At 62.7% G+C, this 21,661-nt stretch overlaps 2 protein-coding genes across 3 annotated transcripts in view; one reads left to right on the top strand and one right to left on the bottom strand.

Moving 5' to 3' along the window:
• SLC19A1 (solute carrier family 19 member 1) overlaps positions 1 to 4,143 on the top strand; it is a 28,859-nt gene extending 24,716 nt beyond the window's left edge. The window contains exon 6 of the mRNA XM_021669421.2: positions 2,486 to 4,143. Within this exon, the coding sequence (XP_021525096.2) occupies positions 2,486 to 2,956 (471 nt within the window). The 3' untranslated portion in view covers positions 2,957 to 4,143. The remainder of the gene's footprint in view (positions 1 to 2,485) is intronic.
• A 2,290-nt stretch (positions 4,144 to 6,433) lies between these two features.
• COL18A1 (collagen type XVIII alpha 1 chain) overlaps positions 6,434 to 21,661 on the bottom strand; it is a 55,592-nt gene continuing 40,364 nt past the window's right edge. For both annotated transcript variants that reach the window (XM_064380260.1, XM_064380261.1), the window contains exons 29-41: positions 20,969 to 21,037; positions 20,421 to 20,463; positions 19,911 to 19,973; positions 14,427 to 14,470; positions 13,985 to 14,092; positions 13,275 to 13,428; positions 13,123 to 13,196; positions 12,612 to 12,740; positions 10,941 to 10,976; positions 9,211 to 9,456; positions 8,547 to 8,744; positions 7,738 to 7,853; positions 6,434 to 6,834 (exon numbers count right to left, since the gene is read on the bottom strand). In XM_064380260.1, the coding sequence (XP_064236330.1) occupies positions 6,624 to 6,834; positions 7,738 to 7,853; positions 8,547 to 8,744; positions 9,211 to 9,456; positions 10,941 to 10,976; positions 12,612 to 12,740; positions 13,123 to 13,196; positions 13,275 to 13,428; positions 13,985 to 14,092; positions 14,427 to 14,470; positions 19,911 to 19,973; positions 20,421 to 20,463; positions 20,969 to 21,037 (1,491 nt within the window). In that variant the 3' untranslated portion in view covers positions 6,434 to 6,623. The remainder of the gene's footprint in view (positions 6,835 to 7,737; positions 7,854 to 8,546; positions 8,745 to 9,210; positions 9,457 to 10,940; positions 10,977 to 12,611; positions 12,741 to 13,122; positions 13,197 to 13,274; positions 13,429 to 13,984; positions 14,093 to 14,426; positions 14,471 to 19,910; positions 19,974 to 20,420; positions 20,464 to 20,968; positions 21,038 to 21,661) is intronic.

Here is a 21,661-nt window from a genome sequence, read left to right as displayed (position 1 = left end):
TCCATCTGAGAGTGTCTTGATTTCTCTTTTATTCTCAAAGGATGTTTTCACTGGATATAGGATGTTGGGTAGACAGTATTTTTTGTTGTTGTTTTAGCATGTAAGAAATGTGGTGCCTTTCCTCATAGCTTTCAGGATTTATGATGACAAATTACTGTCATTCAGATTTTTGAATTTTGCCCATAAGGGGTCATTTTTCTCTGGCCACTTCCAAAATTTTTTCTTTTATTTTTATCTTTAGCTTATAGAAGTTTAAATATGGTGTGTGTCAGTGTGGTTTTGTTTGGGTTTTCTATTTAGGGTTCACTAAGCCTCATGAATCTGCAGTGTATGTCTCACCAAATTTGGGAAGTTTTCAGCCATTATTTCCTGAAGTGCTTCTTTAACCCAACTCCTTTTCCCCCCCGCCTTTTTTTTTAGAACACTCATGCCACAAATGTTAGATCTTTGTTATGTGGTTCCACAAGGAATGAGGCGTTGTTCATTTTTTTCACTCTTTCTATTTTGTTCAGATTGGATAATTTCTATTATTCTAACTCCAGTTCACTGATTCTTTTCTCTGCCTCTTCTGTTTTGTTGTTGAGATGGTTCATTAAGTTTTAAAATTTTGGTTATTGTATTTTTCAGTTCTAATCTTTTTATTTCTCCTGTTTCTTTGCTGAGACTGTGTTTTTTTTCCATTTCTTTCCAGCATGTTTGTGTTGTTCACTGAAGCGTTTTTATGGTGGCTGGTTTAAGATCTTTCTTGAATAATTCTACCATCCCTGTTGTCTGAGTGTTGGTGTCTGTTAATGGTCTTTCAGTTCGGATCTTTGTGGTTTAGGATGCTGAGGGACTTTTTTAGTGAAATGCAAGCATTTTGGGTGTGATGTAATGAGACTGGACCTTATTTCAGCATCTCGTGTTGGCTGGCACAGCTCCAGCAGGTCATGTGGGGTGTGCACCTCGCCACAGCCAGGTGGGGTGGAAGTCCAGGCTCCCACTCAGCCTTTGTGACACCTGAGGGAGGATGGGGGGCTGGGTGGGGGCTCCTTCTTGTTGCCAGGCAAGGATGGGAGTCCAGTTCCCCCTGTGGCCTCCTGGATGCCCCTGGGGTAAGAGGCCTGGCTCCCCGCATGGTCTCCGCTGACTTCATGAGGCTTTGGGGACAAAAGTCTAGGCATCCCTGTGGTCTCTGCTGACTCCATGGGGGTGAGAGTGGGGGTCTCTGCCAGCCGGTGGGAGTGAAAGCTGTGGTACCCACTGGTGTTGTCTGACACCACCCCACAGGGCACTTGGGGGTCCTTGTCACAGGCTGGGGGGTGGGGTCTCCTTGCTGGTGTGGTGGGTGGAGCCAACGCCTGGTGTCTGGTCGGAGCAGGTGATTCCTGTCTCAGGCTGGGGGGGTGGGGTCTCCTTGCTGGTGGTGGGTGGAGCCAAGGCCTGGTGTCTGGTCAGAGCAGGTGATTCCTGTCACAGGCTGGGGGGGTGGGGTCTCCTTGCTGGTGGTGGGTGGAGCCAAGGCCTGGTGTCTGGTTGGAGCAGGTGATTCCTGTCTCGGGGTCTTTCCTCATGCTGGGCCCCACCTTTCCTGGTCCTTAGGCCGCAGAGAGCTGCTTTCATGGGCTCTTTTTCCTGCATCTGTTGGCATTTCCAGCTTGCTGCCTTCTTCAATTGCAAAATATCTGTGCAGGCTGCTGCGGGGTCGCTCTGGGCACGAAGCCCTGGGGAACGGCTCCTGGTCACCTGCTGTGGCTCCCCTCACCCAGCTCTGCAAGGCAGGACATTCTGGCCCTCATGGGTGTCCCCCCGCCGCTATCTTGGCACCATGGGTGGGCATCAGGCCCCACAGAGCAGGGCCCTCGGGGGCAGATGCTGCAGGCCACGCAGAAGCAGGCCACATGCCGGGTTCCAAGCCCCACAGAGCAGGGCCCTCGGGGGCAGATGCTGCAGGCCACGCAGAAGCAGGCCACATGCCGGGTTCCAGGCCCCACAGAGCAGGGCCCTCGGGAGCAGATGCTGCAGGCCACGCAGAAGCAGGCCACATGCCAGGTTCCAAGCCCCACAGAGCAGGGCCCTCGGGGGCAGACGCTGCAGGCCACTCAGAAGCAGGCCACATGCCGGGTTCCAAGCCCCACAAAGCAGGGCCCTTGGGGGCAGATGCTGCAGGCCACGCAGAAGCAGGCCACATGCTGGGTTCCAGGCCCCACAGAGCAGGGCCCTTGGGGGCAGATGCTGCAGGCCACGCAGAAGCAGGCCACATGCCGGGTTCCGAGGGGTTCTTGGGAAGCAGTGGGAGCCCCACTTCAGGCCTGTACCAGGCTGTGACGGGAAGGGGGTCTGGTGGCAGGCACTGTGGCACCTGCTCCCGGGCCTGGCCTCTGGCTGCCGTGCAGTGTTCGGGGTCAGCCTCCGAGCTGGAAGGAGAGCCCAGGCGCAGGTGTCGGGGCATGGGGGGCCAGCGTCCAACTGGGCCCTGCCCCCTGTCACCTGCCTCTCTTTCCAGTTCCAGTTATACTCTGTGTACTTCCTGCTCCTGTCCATCATCTACTTCCTGGGGGCCGTGCTGGATGGCCTGCGGCACTGCCAGCGGGGACGCCACCAGCCGCTGCCCCTGGCCCAGGACCTGAAGAGTCCCACGGAGGAGAAGGCTGCGCTGGCGCTGAGCGTGCCGGACAAGGACCTCAGAAGCCTGCCGCCAGCTCGGAGCCCGAGGCTCTCCCCAGAAGACGGCCTGGGGGCTGCGGGGCCAGGCTCTGGGGAGCAGAGACAGAGCGACCTAGCCATGACCCCACAGGCGACTGGATTCCTGAGCCCAGTACCAGCCCCTTCCGCCTACACTCCGGGCCCCACCCGAGCCTCAGGCCCTGACTCTGCAGCTGAGACCTGTCCCCAGCCGGCTGTCCATCCTCCTGGCGTCAGCACGCTGGGTTTGCAGCGTCGTGTAAGTGTCAGCGTTCAGAATGTGAGCCAGTGACTCTGGGGGAGCCCTGTGGTAACTGCAGGTGGCCCTTGATGCACCCCCGCGACCCCCACCTCGAGGGCCGCCTGCCTTAGCCATGGGGGCCTCCGCTTGTCCTGCTGGCAGGCCCCATAGGACTCCCCCTGCCCTGCGTTGCACTCTAGTGGTGGCTGCAGCCTGCTGGCGACACTCAGGGTGGCCATGCTGTCCCCATGCTGTGCCCCACTGGCTTTGGTTGCTGGAAGAGGTGGGTGGTGGGCTCCTGCGTCCACCAGGCCTTATTGGCTCACGCCCTTGGGAAGCCCGAGACAAATCCTCTCTGTCCCCCAGGGCTGGCGAAGTGGCCTTAGCCAGCAGCTCAGGGGCCACTGGCCCCACAGGAGTTGTGAGCCCTCTGGGGCAGGCCCGGGCGTGGCTGAGCCGTGGCCGCTGGTCATCCGTGGTGCTTTTGCTTTTTGAAAGATGCTCTGCTCTGTTTTTAACTGACATAGAATGAAGAACTGCATGGGGCTGCTCTGTCTCTGTGGGAAAGCCGTCTCAGGTTGGTGGCAGAAAAGTCCCCATCAGAGGGCAGCAGAGGCTCTGGTGCTTGGAGCTGGTTCCTCTCCCCGGCTCCAAGGGCTTTGGCCCAGAGCCCTCCATGGTCCCGTCTGCCCTTCCGAAGTGTGTTAATCCCGACCTGCGGTCCTCAGCTGCTCCCATGCTCGCGCCAGCCCAGAGAGGACGGGTCCCGGTCACCACGGACGTGCTGGCCTTGGTGTGTGCCGGGCTTGCCTGGCTGGGGGTCCTTAGACGACAGGCCCTGATGCTGCAGCTGAGACCTGCCCCCAGCCGCCGTCCATCTTCCGGCGTCAGCACGCTGGGTTTGCAGGGTTGTCCAAGTGCCATCGTGGTGGGCGCTGGGGGAGGGCATCTCAGCAGCCTTCGGGTCTGAGGAGCGTTAGTGCCTTGCCCACAGGTGTGGAACCGTCTGATGTGATGTGAATGCTCTTCCCAGATACATTAAACACACTCGTCACATGCGTGTGAGCAGGGCTTCTGATTCCAGGCCGGCCTGGCCTGAGGCTTGAGGGTCAGCAGTCAGCGAGGAGGGCAGGAGAGGGGTCCCAGCCTTCTCCCCCAACCAGCCCACTTGGGGTCTTGGTGCCCGTGAGCTGAGCCTCCCGCCCCACCCTAGTCCACGGCCCTATCCTGTGGGGTCTCTGCCACATCTCAGCAGCGCCCGGGTGAGAGGCTGGCTGCTCACCACCTCAGCATGGAGAGCTGGGACAAAAATCTCTGACTGGGGAGGGGCCGCTGGGCCCAAGGGTCCCCTGAGGTATCTCAGGGGAGCAGGGCATCTTGGGGTACCCTGGGATGAGGGTTGAGGCAGAGGCTGCACATGTGGGATGGCCCGAGTCAGCGGATGGTGCTGGTCAGATGGGGCCGTGGTCCCGGCATCCAGGACCCTGCCACAGCCACCCTGGGGACCCTCCTGGAAGGGTCTGCACCAGCCATTTCCTGGCTGTGGCTCTAGCAGGATGTGATGGGCAGAGGTGGGCTGGGCCTGTGCCACGGGCCAGAGTATCACCGGCAGGCCTAAACCCCCATCAGCACCCTCCCGCTGGCGCCTCCCGGACCCGAGGGCCTGCTCCCTCCGCAGCCTGCTCACTGCACCCACCGCCTGCCTGGCTCTGAGCCCTGCACTCACCTGGCCACTAGGACAGGGATGGCTTAGGATGAAGTGTTCCCTGGGAGCAAGCCAGATCCTGCTGTGGGTGTGCATGGTGAGTCCTGCCTGAGCCCACAAGGCACAGGAGCCGAGCAGAGAACACAGGTTTAGGGGCTGGGGACCCAGGTGCAGACCCACTCCCACGGTCCTGAAGTCAGACCTGGCAGCCAGGGAGACCTGAGTGTGTCAGTGTGTGTCCACACACACATGCATACCTGTGTACCTGTGCACAGTATGTATGCTCTGGCACACCTGTGTGTAACTGTACACCTGTGTATGTCCAAGCTCACCTGTGTATGCCCAGGCACACCTGTGTGTCCGTGCCCGCACACCCCGTCACCCTGCCTGCCTGTATCCACACCCACACGCCCCATGTCACCATGCACGCCTGTGCATACATGCGTGTGCCTATGCACACTCGTCTTCCCTCAGGATCTACCAGTGGGGCACTCCAGGGCTAAAAGGCTCCTAGAACTTGTTTTGGAGAAGTTTGCTCTTGTGACAGTGAAGACTGCTTGCAAACCAAGTGTCAGTGTAAAAGGTCACTTTTATTCGCCTGTCTGAACTGGCTTCACATCACACAGTTAGTTACAGAACCCACTCCGCTGGTTCTGTCTGTCTCGAGGCAGGTGCGTGCTGGCCGTGCCGTGGTCAACCTGGCGCTGCCCCGAGCCCACTCATCCCTCCACAGAACAAGTGACTCTCATGTCGACGCTGCCGGATCTCAGGGGTGACGGCGACAGAGGACGTCATCGCACCTCGTGGCTGCTCTGCTCGTCCACAGGGCGGCCTGTGTGCACCCCAGGGGCCCCTTTCAGTCCCAAGGAAGGCGAGGGTGCAGGCTTCCTAGCAGGCGGCGAGGACTGCCCCACACCTGAGGCCAGCCTGTCCATGGTGGCGCCCAGATGACGCCCTCCCCAGCTGCCCTGCGCACCGGCCTCGACATGTCCTGTGCCAGCCTCGGCCTGTTCGACATGGCCTTGTTCCGTCCTGGCTCTTGGCTGGACAGTGTGACTGAGCCATGTCCTGGCCGGGGGCTCCTGGAGGCCGCTTTGCTCCCTGTGCTTTTCTGAGCCCTGTCCAGGTAGACTCAGAACCCCAGCAGTTCTGCTGCAGGAAACTGGGGGTGGGCTCAGCTTGGGCCGGAGGCAGCGCTGGGCACCCACACCTTGGAAGAGGGGTGCTGGGCATGGGATGGGGGCCCTGGGTGGGAGGCTGCCACACCCCGACTCATGCGTCCCTCGAAGCTCCCAGCTTGGACTCGGCCAGGGTGGAGCGCTTTGCTCTGGATGTATCTCATGGGAGGCCAGCATAGGACGGACAGGCCTGAAGACAGGCCCCCATGTCAGGGCCAGCTCCAGGCTCCTGTGCGCGGTGGAAGACAGGCCAGAGCCGGGGGTCACAGTGAGCCTCTGAGCTTGAAAATCTGCTCCAGCCTGGGGTTGCTGCGGAGAACGGCCCAGAGCTGAGCAGAAGGGGCTGCCCCCATTCCCAGGGACCCGAGTCACCCTCCCGTCCACCTCGGGGCGAGCACACACCCTGGAGGGGGGCCAGGTGGCCCTGTGCTGAGTATGGTGAGGCCCCCATTGCCTCACGGGGCCCACAGAAGGAGGTACTAGGTGGGAAATGGAGTTGGGGCAAGCAGAGCTTCCCAGAGCAGGAAGTCGGGGTTGGCCTCCTGCCGAAATCAAGCTGTGGTCTGGTTCAGGCCAAGAGGCTGCACAGGGCATGATGCCACACCCTGCCTGACCCAGGCTGCACGATCAGGTCATGCCCACCAGGCTTCGGTTTTGAACTTTTTAAAAAATACACTCTTTGGCTTCCTTTTATTTCTGGAGGATTATATGACATGTGAACTATACAGGAAAGTATGCCAGCCAGGTCCCGGGGTGGGGGCTGCCAGCCGCTCCCTGCCCGCACTGGGGGCTCCCTCCAGGCACGTCCTCTCCAGCCTCCGCATCCAGGCGGCAGCTACTTGGAGGCAGTCATGAAGCTGTTCTCGATGCAGAGCACAATGTAGGCGTGGTGGCAGCTGGCTGCATTCTGCCCCAGGAGTCTGCCGCCCAGCAACGAGGAGGCCTGGCCTGTGACCGAAGCGGCATCGGTCCGCCACGTCTCGCAGTAGCTCTCAGTCAGCCTGCGCCCGCTGGGGTCCGAGCCGTGCCACACGCTCTTCTGGGACCTGTAAAACAAGCCAGGCCATCAGCCACAGACAGACCCGCTGTGCTCAGGGCAGAGGCCACCCGCCTGGGGCAGGAAAGGTGGAGGCAGGAGGCCGGCACCAGGGATGCTAGGGGGCTGCAGAGGCTCCCACAGTCTGGAGGGCGACGTGGCCTCCCAGCCGGCTGCCCGTGGAGGGGGCTGCATCTCCCAGACTGCACCCCACGCTGCCAGACACACCCACAGCAGAGGGCAGAGGGGCCAGGGCTCGGGGCTGGTGGACCTGGCCCTCATGCCTGCTGGGCAAAGGCCTCCTGGGACTGCCTCGCCAGGAACCAGCTCCGCCCGCCAGCTCCTGGCTTCCAGGCAGCCCCGGGGCCCGGCCCGGCCCACAGTGCTCCCGTCAGAGATCCTTGGCAGCTGCATCTCTGCCACAGCAGATGGCCAGGCACTGCAGGGGACACGCTGTGCGGTGCCCCAAGAGGCCCCGAAAAGCACGAGTGTTGGAGGAATCGGAGCCCTTACACAGGGAGGGCACAGGGACTTGGGGTGAAGCTTTCTTCAGGACACGGGAAATTTCGGTCAGCATTTTAAGGGCACACATGCTTGGACTCTGTTGCCCTTTGAGTTTATTCTTGGAGAATGAACTCACTGCGAAGCTGACCACAGGCTTAGTGCCAGCCCGGGAGACGTGGAGTCTGTCAGTCACGGGCAGAGGGGCGGGGCGCTTAAGGGCGTTCTTAGAATGGCTAATGATGACCTCTCAAAGCAGTTTTCGTTTTTCTAGACACTCTTGGATTTTTTAATTTTTCAGCACTGAGCATGGCTCAGATCTGCCCACACGCTCAGGGTGAACTGCATTGGAAGTGTGGGCACCCGCCCTCATGGGGACTCTCAAGCTGCTGGCGCGGCACGGGGGACCTACCAGGTGGGATGCCTCAGGACGTCCTTGCCATCAAAGGAGAAGATGCGTGCCCCGGGCTTCAGCAGGCCCTCAGAGCCCGAGAACAGAGCCTCCCAGCTGGGGAACAGCAGCTCGTCCTGGGGAGAAACCCTGTGTATGGGGACTCTGCAGATCCGGGGCACATCCCACTGGGAGCCAGCCCTGGCCAGGCAGTCTCTGCGGACCCCAAGAGGCCTTGGAAAGGCAGGGAACCCAGTCCCCTAACGCCAGGCCATTAGAAGGTGGGAAGCGCTGGGCCGCAGCCGCCTGCCCCCAGCTCTGGACCCTGGGTCTGTGATGCTATTGGTTCTGGGGAATGTGGGTGTTCCCTGGACACCCAGAAACCACAACCCAGTGCACAAAAAGGAGCCAAGGAACAAAGCCACGTGGGGGGTGCTATGGCAGAGGGGCCACCAGGCTGGGTGGCACTGGAGCCCCAAGGGACAGTTCCCCATTCCAGGCTTGTATGTGAGGCCTGTCGCCTATGTGGACACTCAGGCCAGCAGCATGGGAGCCTCTGAGAGGCACTGGCGGGGGAGCGGGGGTCAGGGGGCCACGCTGGGGGCCTCCTGGGATGTCCTGGGGGATGGGGCAGTGCCCCGGGATGCAGAGGCCCTGCCTGAGCCTTGCGGGGTGTGACCCACCCAGAGCCTGTCCTGAAGTCACCAGGCTGGGTGGCAGCGTCTACCATGGCGGCCTCCAGAGACCCTTGAGGGAAGCCCCCTGCCGGGAGCTCACCCCACAGGCCACGCATGGCCGAGGAGCCGCGCCCTCAGGACTGACCGACCCACCTTGAGGTTGACGATGGGCACGGCCGCGCGGTCGGCGCGGCGCACAATGCTGTACAGGTCCTGCAGCCGCGAGGACAGGAAGGCGCGGAACGTGCCCGCCAGCCCCACGGCCCGCGCCTGCTGGAAGCACTGGAAGTCGGCCCCGCGGATGCCCCGCATGCTGCCCGTCAGCGGGCTGTTGAGTGCAACCAGGTGAAGCTGCAGGGAGGGGGTGGGAAGGGTGGGGGAGGCCGGAGAGAGGTGAACCTCACGGGCTGCATCAGGTGCTGCCCTCTGCCCCCAGGCGGGGTCCCGGAGGCCCTGGGTCTATCACCCAGGCCCACACCCGTGTGGACAGGCAGGCCTGGGAGGCTGAGTGGAAAATGCCCATGGGACACTGAGGGCCCAGATGGCAGCCCCCCCGCTGCCTCTGTAGGCGGAGGCTTGCCCCCTCAAGGATGTGACCAGGACCGCTTCCTGGGCACTGGACTTCCATGACCACCGCTTGGCCACCAGAGGGCAAGTCCCAGGCCCTGCCGACCTGCCCTGAGTGGCCCTGAGCCAGCAGATGCCCACCCGTGGCCGAAGCCTGGGACCCCAGCAGCTCTGCAGGGGCTGGGTCCTCTTCCACTGTCCTGAGAGCCGAGGGGCCAGGTGGAGCTGAGCCCACTTTGGGGGCACTCACCACAGGCTGGAAGTTGAGGTGGGTGTGGGCAGGCAGGCTCGTGGGGCGTGCCGGCCGCAGGTGCACGTAGGAGCCGTGGTGTGGGGCTCCGGGGTACGGCTGGGGCTCGGGCAGGCGAGGGGGGCTGGCCAGGATGTCGTCTGCCCGCCAGGGCCGCGCGGTGGGACGGGGCTGATCCCTCCAGGGGTAGGGGTTGCTGTCGTGCAGTTGCACCACGGGGGGCTGCAAGGCAGCCACTTCGTTGTCCTGCAGGCCGGAGATGAGGTGCCGGTGGGCGGGGGCCCTGCAGGTCCCCCCTCCCTCTGGGCTGGACTCCGAGCTGGCGAGCAGGAAGCTGCACCCCGACCCCAGGGCTGCTCTGGCAGCGTGGGCAGGAGCCAGGGAGGGGAGTCCTGTGTGGCGCGGTGCCGCGCTGCGGGTCACCTCTGCTCAGGCCCAGCAGGCCCAGCCGTGCTCAGAAGCTGCGGCCCTCACTGCCCACGTGCCCTGACCTGCCCTCTTCTTGCTGACTCGGCTCCAATTCAGGGGCCCTGACCTCGGCGTGGCGATCTTTGACCTTCTCATCCCCCTGAGCCCTTGCTCTGTCTGCCTCAGTTCACAGACGTGACCTACACTTTAGAAATCCCAGCGCCCAGGCCTGACTCTCCTGACTGATTCTGCACCTTTCCCCGCAGCCTGAGCTCTCCTGAGCCGGCCGCCATCCACCGCACTCTGCCTGCACTGCTGTCCCCAGTGTCCGCTCCACGGAGCCGGGCAGTCGGTGACCCAGGACATCAACGGCTACCCGGCAAGCAGGGCGGGCCGTGACTATTGACGGGCTGACTGAATCCACAGATGAGTGAGACTCAGCCCTGTGAGGAGTCCCTGACACATCAGGCCTCACTCCTGAGCCAATTAAGGAGGCATGACCTCCACTCAAGGAGGGGCTGACAGCAGTGGGACGAACACTCAGGAAAGTGAAAATATTCCCACCCACCCACCTTCACACCATCCATCTACCCACCCAGCCACTCACCTTCACACCATCCATCTACCCACCCAGCCACTCACCTTCACACCATCCATCTACGCACCCACCCACCCACCTTCACACCATCCATCTACCCACCCACCCACCCACCTTCACACCATCCATCTACCCACCCACCCACTCACCTTCACACCATCCATCTACCCACCCAGCCACTCACCTTCACACCATCCATCTACCCACCCACTCACTCACCCACCTTCACACCATCCATCTACCCACCCACTCACTCACCTTCACACCATCCACCCACCCACCCACCCACCTGTCCACCATTCATCCGTCCACCTCCCCATCCATCACCCACCTGTCCATCCACCCACCCACCTCCCTATTGATTCACCCACCCAGTCGCCCACCACTCTACAGATAACCATTCTTGGGTCTGGCACTTTGGGTAAGGGACAGCAAAGACACAAGATGTGGATTTTGGATGAGAGGATTTGACCCTGAGGAGGGCAATGAGGAGCAGACACGTGGAGGAAGCCGAGGGACGGGAGCGGCACCGCGTGAGGCAGGCAGCCGAGAGTCTCAGAAGCACTGGGTGATCTGCACCCACTTCTGCAGCAGCGGCCAACGGCGAGTCATGTTCTCAGCACCAGGACGCCAAAGGACCAGGTGTTGCTCCCAAAACAGGACACAGCACGTACCCCCTCACGTTCTGACCACCCACCAGTCTGACAGAAAAAACGCTGCTTACCACCATTCCTCGTGTGAGTAGCGTCTGGGCTTCCAGCTGGAAAAAAGCAGCAGGGTCATCCAGGACCTGCGGCTGGGCCTGCACCAGGGCGCCCTCCCTTCCCAGCACCCAGCACCTGGCCCTCCCTGCCCACATCAGGGCGCCCTCCCTCACCAGCACCTGGCCCTGCCAGCCCACAGCAGGGCGCCCTCCCTTCCCAGCACCCAGCACCCGGCCCTCCCTGCCCACAGCAGGGCGCCCTCCCTCACCAGCACCCGGCCCTTCCTGCCCACAGCAGGGCGCCCTCCCTCACCAGCACCCAGCACCCGGCCCTTCCTGCCCACAGCAGGGCGCCCTCCCTCCCCAGCACCCAGCACCCGGCCTTTCCTGCCCACAGCAGGGCGCCCTCCCTCCCCAGCACCCGGCCCTTCCTGCCCACAGCAGGGCGCCCTCCCTCACCAGCACCCGGCCCTTCCTGCCCACAGCAGGGCGCCCTCCCTCCCCAGCACCCAGCACCCGGCCTTTCCTGCCCACAGCAGGGCGCCCTCCCTCCCCAGCACCCGGCCCTCCCTGCCCACAGCAGGGCGCCCTCCCTCACCAGCACCCGGCCCTCCCTGCCCACAGCAGGGCGCCCTCCCTCCCCAGCACCTGGCCCTCCCTGCCCACAGCAGGGCGCCCTCCCTCCCCAGCACCCGCCGTCTCTCCCCAGCACCTGGCCCTCCTGGCATGTGTTTGCTAGGATGCCATCCCCTGCCTCCTCCTGCCAGGACCAAAGCCCCTGAACATTGGGACGGGGCTGTGTCCCAGTGCCTACGAGGACGCCTGGCACACAGTGGGCACCAGCTCAGTGTCTGCTGTGAGACCTGCAGCCTCTCGCTGGACAATGAAGGGACTGGAGTGGGGTTCACTCTCTGGGGTGCTGCAGGGGCCAGCCAGGCCCGGTGGGGGCCGGTGGCTTGAGGGTGGAAGGGCTCTGGAAGGCAGGGCTACGTCAATGCGTGGTGCTCTGCAGTGGAGGCTCCCACGGACATCATGGCCATTCCAGTGACATGGGGCTTCTCCCAGTCCTCACCTTCGCCACATGAAGGCAAACCTCTCCCAGCAAGCACGGCCTTGCCCCCCTGGATCAGACTGGCCGTTCCTGCCACCCAGGCCATTTTGGAAAAGCAGGAAAGGGGCTGGCCTTGCCTGGCTGGCGCCACCCCGGGTGTGTCTGAGGAACCAGGCCCGTGAGCAAGGCCAGTTCTAAGCAGTGTGGACACACTTCCTCCCACCTGGGCGTTTGTAACTCGGGGTGCAGAGCCACCAGGCTGTGGCCGTCACGTGGCCCCTGAAGGACTGAGCCCACCCGCCACGTCGTCCCATCAGACACCTTGTCTTGTTAACGGGTGTGCGAGGTGATGTTTGTCTTTGTAAATGTTCACTGCGACGTGAACCTCTGGGGAGCCCCGGGAGAGCGCCCCTCACACACCATGCGTTCGCCCACTTTAAGACGTTTGAGCTCACTTTTCTCTAAACCAAAAACTGCTCACAAAAGCATTTTACTGACTTTTCTAGAAGTTCCAAAGTTTAAGAAGCGCGGGCCGCCACCCTCCATCCCTGCCTGGGGTCTGGGCCTCCTGCCTTCCGCCAGCCCCAGGAGGCGGCACTGGCCCTTCCACGGGTTGGGACCCTGCCGCACAGAGCACTCACCTGGACCTTCCTGAAGCCGTTCCGCACACGGACGTAGAGCTCCTCCTCGTCGGCCACGAACATGAGCCAGCCCTCGGGCACCTCGTGCACCTGGCCCAGCATGGCCTGGCGCGTGGCCCAGAGCCTCACCTGGCGGGACCCAAATGCAGGAGCGTGGGGCGGAGGCAGGAGGAAGGGATGCCCGTTTCAGGGTGCTGCGGGGGGCGCAGGGCTCTGGGCAGGCGTGGACTGAGGCTGCTGCCCCATGAGCACCATGGGGATGCCTGCCCATCTCCAGCCCCTCAGCCTCTGTGCACAGGGCATGAACCCCGGGTACTTCGCAGCTGGGGTCCTCCTCCTGGGCCCACTGAATCCCCCCGTGGCCCCGCCCCGCTTCCACCCCGGAAACTGCATCTCGGCTTCCTATGCTTCTCCCTGTGGGGTCCGTGGGACGGTGCCTCTGAGGGGCAGGGTCTGCAGAACCAGCCAGGGCACGGGACGCAGGTGCCCGGCTGGCTGCCTCGATACTTACCCCTGAGGAGGCACCCATGGTTCCAGGGGGCCCAGGGGGCCCAGGAGGGCCTGGAGGGCCGGGAATGCTGATAGCTGTGGGAGAGAAACCAAGGTGGGAACACAAGGCCACACGAGGGGTCTCTGCCCAGGGCCCACTCCCCACTGACTTACTCTGCCTGTGAGGGCCAGGAAATGACGGGGCCCCTGGGGGGCCGGGGGGGCCTGGAGGGCCGGGAGGGCCCTGGCGCCCCTCGTAGCCAATGCCAGGGGGCCCCTGAGGTCCAGGTGGGCCGGGCTGGCCCCGGATGCTCTCGCCCTTGGAACCCTAGGGATGGGGACAAGAGACGCTTCCTGGTTACCTCATGGCCTGGGCACAGGTCGGGCAAGCTTGTGGGGCTGTGGCTGTGTCTGCGGAGACCCCCTTAGCAAGTGCAGCCTCTGGGTCACTGGTCCCCTCCCTGCCCACGCCGTAGCCTGAGAAACCCCACACCATCATCCTTCCCTGGGGCGCGATCCTGGGACAGGGACCAGCGCGGCCCCCAACGATGTATGGGCCCCCAGGCAGAAGCTGGGACCCAGAGCTCTCTGGAGTCTTCAGGACTGATGGGCCTAAGCCCCTATCCCACCCAGCCGGGGAGCAGAGGCGGATGGGCCAGGCCCCCGCAGGAGGGCACGACACAGAGCGCTGTGGGGGCGAGGGGCGTCCGGGGCCAGCGCACCCACATCCACACACCCTGCGGGGACAGGGACGCGTCAGGGCTGCCGGACTTGCAGGGGCCTCTCCAGCCTTGGCAGACGTCAGCGGCTGGGCTGGACCCGCCCTCAGCTCCTGGACCCAGACCCCTGCGACATGCACTCTGTCTGCACAGGCTGAGACTTACTGGAATCCCAGGGTAGCCAGGGGGGCCTGGGGGGCCCGGGGAGCCACTGCCCCCGGGCTCACCCCTTTCGCCTTTCTGTCCTGCGTCACCTCGGTCTCCCTTCTCGCCCTGTGGACGGAAGCACTTGTCAGACACGGGAGCCCCAAACCCCTACAAGGCACAGGCAGCCTCCTGTCCCTCCCAAGCCAGGGCAAGGTGGCCGGAAGCTTCCAGAGCCCAGGCCTCCTAGCTGCTGCCGCATAAAACGGGGCTTGACTCCCCAGCTCCCACTGCATCAGCCAAGTCTCCCAAAAACTGAGCGGGGACAGGAACGCCACGCCCTCTGGGGCCAGCACCCCTCACAGGCCTGAACACAGAAAAGGGGGCTTGGGCTGGATGGAGCTGCCACCCAGGAGATGTACAGGACCTTGGGGGCCCCCAGCCCCACTAGGGTGTCACCCACCTTCATTTCAGCTTCCAACTGAAGGAAGTCAAATGGAAACTGCCCTACAAGAGAGAGACAGAGGTGCCGCTGAGGGGTGTCTGGTGGTGCCCAGGCTTCCCCTGCAGCCCCCAGCACTGAGAGAGACGGGGTGTCACTGAGTGGGGTCCGACGGCGCCCAGGCTTCCCCGCAGCCCCCAGCACTGAGAGAGACGGGGTGTCACTGAGTGGGGTCCGAAGGCGCCCAGGCTTCCCCTGCAGCCCCCAGCACCGAGAGAGACAGGGTGTGTCGCTGAGTGGGGTCCGACGGCGCCCAGGCTTCCCCTGCAGCCCCCAGCACCGAGAGAGACGGGGTGTCACTGAGTGGGGTCCGAAGGCGCCCAGGCTTCCCCGCAGCCCCCAGCACTGAGAGAGACGGGGTGTCACTGAGTGGGGTCCGAAGGCGCCCAGGCTTCCCCTGCAGCCCCCAGCACCGAGAGAGACAGGGTGTGTCGCTGAGTGGGGTCCAACGGTGCCCAGGCTTCCCCTGCAGCGTGTCTCGGTCCTGACGAGGGTCCCGCACCCCCTCCGCGTCTCGGTCCTGACGAGGGTCCCGCACCCCCTCCGTGTCTCAGTCCCGATGAGGGTCCCGCACCCTCTCCGAGGGTGACGCTGTGGAAAGTCCACGGTGGCTCCTTCCAGACCACGGACGAGGCCTTTGGTGAAATCACTTGTTTCCTCCTTTTTATCAGTCTTGGCGGAGGTGTGTGAATACGATCAGCCTTCTCAAAGAACTCACTGGATTGTTTTACCTTCTTGGTCCTTGTTATTTTATAAATATATAAAACATATGTAACTTGTCTTCTTTCATAACTGATCTTTAATATTTCTTCCCGTCTATTTTCATCAAAAAAATTTGTGGTTAACATCTTAGGCGGGGTGCGTGGAAACGTGTGCCATTTAAGGCTGTAATTTTGTGAACGGAGATAACAAAACGCCTTCTCCTTCCAGGTGGGAAGGCGGCCTGGGGCGAACCTTCTCACCGACTGTCCCCTGGAAGCCTGACCGGGGTGGAGACGACCTCACCTGGAGGCCGTGCCTTGTGACCCGGAAGCTTCTGAGCAGGTCGCTCCACATGCCCAGAGCGTCCCCCATCCCACAGGCACAGTCCCTGGGGTTGGAGGGCACAGCTGCTGTTGGGACCTGTGCTCCTCCCGGGCTGGGCCGCACTCCGGGTCCTTTTGTAAGTGACTGGCTGTGGAGGCCCCAGGGCCTGGGAGCCTGGGGGTCGTGCTGGGGTGAGGCCCCCGCGGCTGCAATGTGAGGGCTGGGGCTGCCCTCGGCGCACCTAAGCTCTGGAGCCGTTTCTCACGTCCACCTGCTTCTGCTTGACTCACGAGCCGCCTGGAAGGGCACTGCCCTGTGGCATTTCCCACGTGCTTCCGCTGTACGTCGTGAGATCTCGGTTCCCACAGGCCAGGCCTGCTGTCCACCTAGCCTCTGGTCCCGATGCTGGGAACGCAGCCTGGAGACCTTAGCAGGTAACGCCTGACAGACCTGCCGTTCAGGTCTCCCTGGGATGAAAGTCTCCCTATAATGATTGATTTTTCTTTTTGACTTTACCAATTTTTCACTCGTCGTATCTTGAGGCTGTCTCATTAGATGCACAGAATTGTAGAACTACTGGATTTCTCTAGTAGAGATGCTTCATTGTCTCAATGAACATTTTTCAGGACGGAGTCTCACTGTCGCCAGACTGGAGTGCGGTGGCATGATCTCAGCTCACTGCAACCTCTGCCTCCCAGGTTCAGGGATTCTCCTGCCTCGGCCTCCCAAGTAGCTGAGACTACAGGTGCGCACCACCATGCCCAGCTAGTTTTTGTGTGTTTTTAGTAGAGAAGGGGCTTCCCATGATGGCCAGGATGGTCTTGATCTCTTGATCTCGTGATCTGCCTGCCTCAGCCTCCCAAAGTGCTGGGACTACAGGTGTGAGCCACCGCGCCCAACGAGCATTTGTTATTTTTGACCATGTTTCCTAATCCAGGATATACTTTGCACACACCGAGCCACACCCCATACTACACACCCACATACGCACTCATTACATACGCACCCATACACACACATTACACACCCACACACACCCAGCACACCTAGCACACTACACCCCACACTACATCCACATATGCACACTCCACACCCTCCTACACACCCACACCCCACTCCACACACACTACACACACACACCCAGCACACCTAGCACACTACACCCCACATTAAATCCACATACGCACACTCCATACCACACCCCACTACACACCCACACCCCACTCCACACCCAGCATAGCCACACCCACCCCAACACCCACACACCCACATACACACACTCCACATTCCTAAACACCCACACCCACCCCAACACCCACACACTCCTATACACCCACACCACACACCCACGTACGCTCCACACACACCCGAACCCACACCCACCCCAACACCCACACCACACACCCACACCCCACTACACACCCATACACTCCACACCCCCACACACACCCCTGCACACCCAGCACACCACATACGCTCCACACACACCCGAACCCACACCCGCCCCCGGGTGCCCTGCCCTCTCTGGTCCCAGCAGGGGGCGCGTCTCTCGCAGCAGCACACGTCGGGTTTGGCGTATCCCGTTGACGGCGTCTGTCCTTCGGTGGCCGTGTCTCCCCGAGTCACACTACGGCACCTGCAGATGGACCTGCGCTTCGAGCTCCTGTTTCACTCCCTGGTCTCCGTTCGTCCCGCCTGTTCGACGCTCCTTTTCCTCTCCCGTGTTGGCTTCTTTGGATGCAGTCTGTTTTAAACGTCCCGTGTGCGCCATCCTGCCTCTCCCCGTCAGCTCTGCCTTCCTCTCCAACCTCACAGTCCAGCAGAGTGAGAACTACTGCCACTCCCCAGGGCGCCAAGACTGAGGGGGCCTCTGACCCCACTGTGGCTGGGACGTCCTGTCCCGCGGCCTGCACCGGTTCCTGCGGGAGCCTCTGACCCCACTGTCGCTGGGACATCCTGTCCCGCGGCCTGCACCGGTTCCTGCGGGAGCCTCTGACCCCACTGTCGCTGGGACGTCCTGTCACACGGCCTGCACCGGTTCCTGCGGGAGCCTCTGACCCCACTGTGGCTGGGACGTCCTGTCCCGCGGCCTGCACCGGTTCCTGCGGGAGCCTCTGACCCCACTGTGGCTGGGACGTCCTGTCACACGGCCTGCACCGGTTCCTGCGGGAGCCTCTGACCCCACTGTGGCTGGGACGTCCTGTCCCGCGGCCTGCACCGGTTCCTGCGGGAGCCTCTGACCCCACTGTGGCTGGGACGTCCTGTCACACGGCCTGCACCGGTTCCTGCGGGAGCCTCTGACCCCACTGTGGCTGGGACGTCCTGTCCCGCGGCCTGCACCGGTTCCTGCGGGAGCCTCTGACCCCACTGTCGCCGGGACGTCCTGTCACGCGGCCTGCACCGGTTCCTGCGGGAGCCTCTGACCCCACTGTCGCTGGGACGTCCTGTCACACGGCCTGCACCGGTTCCTGCGGGAGCCTCTGACCCCACTGTGGCTGGGACGTCCTGTCCCGCGGCCTGCACCGGTTCCTGCGGGAGCCTCTGACCCCACTGTGGCTGGGACGTCCTGTCACACGGCCTGCACCGGTTCCTGCGGGAGCCTCTGACCCCACTGTGGCTGGGACGTCCTGTCCCGCGGCCTGCACCGGTTCCTGCGGGAGCCTCTGACCCCACTGTCGCTGGGACCCCATGTCCCGCGGCCTGCACCGGTTCCTGCGGGAGCCTCTGACCCCACTGTCGCTGGGACGTCCTGTCACACGGCCTGCACCGGTTCCTGCGGGAGCCTCTGACCCCACTGTCGCTGGGACGTCCTGTCCCGCGGCCTGCACCGGTTCCTGCGGGAGCCTCTGACCCCACTGTCGCTGGGACGTCCTGTCCCGCGGCCTGCACCGGTTCCTGCGGGAGCCTCTGACCCCACTGTCGCTGGGACGTCCTGTCCCGCGGCCTGCACCGGTTCCTGCGGGAGCCTCTGACCCCACTGTCGCCGGGACGTCCTGTCACGCTGCCTGCATGGGTTCCCGCTGGCATTCTCTCCCCCCATCTCTGCACTCCCTCGGCCTCATCATCTCCCTGAAGAGCCTCCGCCGACACAGGTCAGGTCTGGAGTGGCTGCCTGCTGGACGCCATCTGGTTCTGACGCTGCGGGATGCCTCTGGCTGTAGGAGTCCATGCTGGCAGTTCCCTTTCTTGGATGTTTGAAACCATTTATGGTCTTCTGGCTTCTCCCATTCTGTTGAGAAATCTCATCACTCTTATTCTTGATCTTCAAATGTGGGGAGCTCTGCACCTTCCTGGGCTTTGGAAGAGCCTCGGCCATTCCGCTGCAAACACCGCCCCCTCCGCTGCCCCCGGGGCCCTCTCTCTGGCTCCCAGGGACAGGCAGCCCACGTCCACCTGGACGTCCTGCTTCTCTGGTCACGTCTCATCCACCTAAACCCACAGACGGGTCCCAAGTTCCAACTGTTCTGCCGTCAGCCCCGGTTCATTCCGACCCCTCTGCGCCTCCCAGCTCTCTGCCGCCACCTCCAGGTTTCCTGCAGCTTGTGGGTGTGACTGTCGGAGTTCAGGGTCCGCTGACCCCATCAGCTGGGCCTCAGGTCTGCTGTCGCCGGCCACTCCCGATTTCCGGTGGGCGCCGGTCATCTGTGTGCCGCTCACTCCTTCCTGGGCGTGTGAGACGCTGCGAGAGCCGAGGCTGGGACGAGCGCATCCCCCACCTTCCCGCTCGCTTTCCGCCCGCCTTCGCCTGTGCCGGCCTAAGGATGACCCAGCCCAGACCTGGCCTCCGCCTGCCCGGTCCCTTCCCACCCCGGGGTGCAACCCCAGCTATAGCGGCCATGTGGCAGCCTCCTTGGAAAGGACCCTGGCAGTGAGAGGTGCCCACAGCTGGCCTAGCCCTCTGGGCTTCTGCTCTGCCAGCTCCCAGACATCCTCAAACAGTGGCTTCTCACATTGTGTCCAGCTGTTCTCGGTGGTCTTAGCTGGGCACCCAAGCAGTCCCGCCACCCTCAGTGGAAGCGGGACTCACTGGGGCATTCTCGCCCTTCTGGAGGGATTACTGGGCTCACCCCCGGGACAGCCTGCTGGGCAATGCCTCCTCCCCACACGAGGCCCTGGGAGACGTTCCCCAGCCCCATGGAGGGGAGAGGGGTGTCAGGATCGCCAGCACATCAAGGACACTGTGCCCACTCGGGCCTAGCATGGAGGGGCAGCCGCCGGCTCCTCAGTGGGCGGGGTGATCGGGGGATCTTGTTGGGGGTCAAAACCAGGTCCTCTGAGAGCTCCATCAACCCAGAAGGGGCTTCCTTCTTCCCAGAGGGCAAGGTGGTCACCACACAGTGAGGGGCCAGGACCCGCCAGGGGTTCTGGGTGTGACCCTGCTTCAGTGCTGGCCACGCCAGGGCTCCTCCGCCTGCTCACCTGGTGGTCCGGGGGGGCCCATTTCTCCTTTGGCACCCTTGGGCCCTGAAGGGCCTCGATTTCCTGGAGGAAGAGAGACCGAGTGCCCGTCATGGAGTGCGCCGGGGGGGATCCAGCCCGAAATGCCCCGTGCCTGGGGTCCAGGGTGGGGGCATCAGATGGACGTGGGGGATGGTCAGAGCAAGAGCTCCGGAGAGCAGGGGAGCCCCAGGTCCCCCTCAGCAGGCCACGTGGAGGCCAGGCCATGCCTGAAGGGCACGTGCTGACCAACAGCAGGGGCTGGGCTGCTTCCATCCTGCTTCGGGTAGAGAAGCAAAATGTAAATGGCAAATAGCAAATGGGGGCCGCCCCAAGGTCAGGTCCTGGATGGCTGTGCCAGGAGAGGCCTCGGGAAGGGCCCGGATCATCAGGACTGAGTGTGGGCTCAGCGAGCTGGCTCAGGAAGGAACGTGAGGCCCTAGAGGGTCCCTTCCAGAGCCTGTATCCCCAGCTGTGAGCCCAGGCCCTCACCTGGCAATCCTGGACGCCCAGGGCGGCTGGACTCAACAAACGCCTGGAAGGAGCGGAGAGAGGCAGCTGCTGAGGGTGATGTTCTGAAACTGAGGTCACCGCCACTCAGGGTCCCCAAGCCCAGAAGCGCCCCCCACCATGCGAGGCCACGAGGCAGCCTCCCCCACTCAGACACGGGAGGTAACAGGTGCAGGGCAACATGGGTTCCTTCACTCAGACACGGGAGGAAACAGGCATTGGGAGAACCAGGAGCCCTGGTGTGAGGCCACTTGCTGAGCCCGGGAAAGCGGGAGTGCCCCCAGCACCCCTGGGCTCTGGCCCTCAGCAGAATTCCAGCCGGAAGTGGCTGCGCGCCCAGAGAGCCCTCCCTTCCCCGAGGCTTCGCTTTCCTCGGGAACTCACCTCCTAATCCACTGCCCACCAGACTGGCCCATCCCAGAAGGACCTCCAGACGCAGAGGCCCAGGGAGAAGAGGGCCCAGCCCCTCTGCAGGGCTCTGGGTAAGAGCCATGGGCAGCCACAGGACAGTGGGCGCACTGGGGACTTACATTGCTGTCGTAAACAGGAGTCCCTGGAGGGCCTGGGGGTCCTGGAGGCCCCGGGGGGCCAGGCATTCCCTGTGGGGAGGGCAGAGAGCTGTTAGGCTTACAGGCTGCCTGTCAGGCAGCAGGTGAGAGCAGGAGCAGTTCAGAAAATCAGAAAAATCAGGAAGCTGGCCACCTCTACAGGCAGAACTGAGAATGCAGCAGGTCACTTAGGCCACAACTCTCTGAGGACAGGAGCTGGCCCTGGCCCCACCTCACCCCACACCAGAGTCGTGCACAAACGTCCCTCGGAGGAGTGAAGAGGCCACTGTGTCTCAGGTAAAAGGTGACTGAAAATGCTCCACCCTGCTGACACCAGGAGACAAAGCTCTTGGATCCAGCGACAGCAGAGTGGACACCAGTGGCTAAGCGTGAGAACCTCCAGCATGAGGGTGTGGAGGGCACGGGCCAGGCCCATGGGCGCCCTGAGAAACCACCACGCTGGCCTGGTGTGTGTGTGTGTGTGTGTGTGTGTGTGTGTGTGTGTGTGTGTGTATGGATGGGTGCACATGCGCATGAGAAACCACGCTGGCCTGTTGTCTGTGTGTGTACGGGTGTGTGTACGGGTGGGTGTACGGGTGGGTGTACGGGTGGGTGCACATGCGCACGAAAAACAGCCTGTGTATGTGTGTGTGTGTGTGTGTGTGTGTGTGTGTG

This window comes from Aotus nancymaae, unplaced genomic scaffold (genome assembly GCF_030222135.1).
Source record: "Aotus nancymaae isolate 86718 unplaced genomic scaffold, 86718_ANA_hifiasm-v0.15.2.pri h1tg000022l_1, whole genome shotgun sequence".
Taxonomy (NCBI): Eukaryota; Metazoa; Chordata; class Mammalia; order Primates; family Aotidae; genus Aotus; species Aotus nancymaae.
The sequence above is the reverse complement of the archived record's forward strand: the minus strand, read 5'-3'. Positions and strand labels throughout refer to the sequence as shown.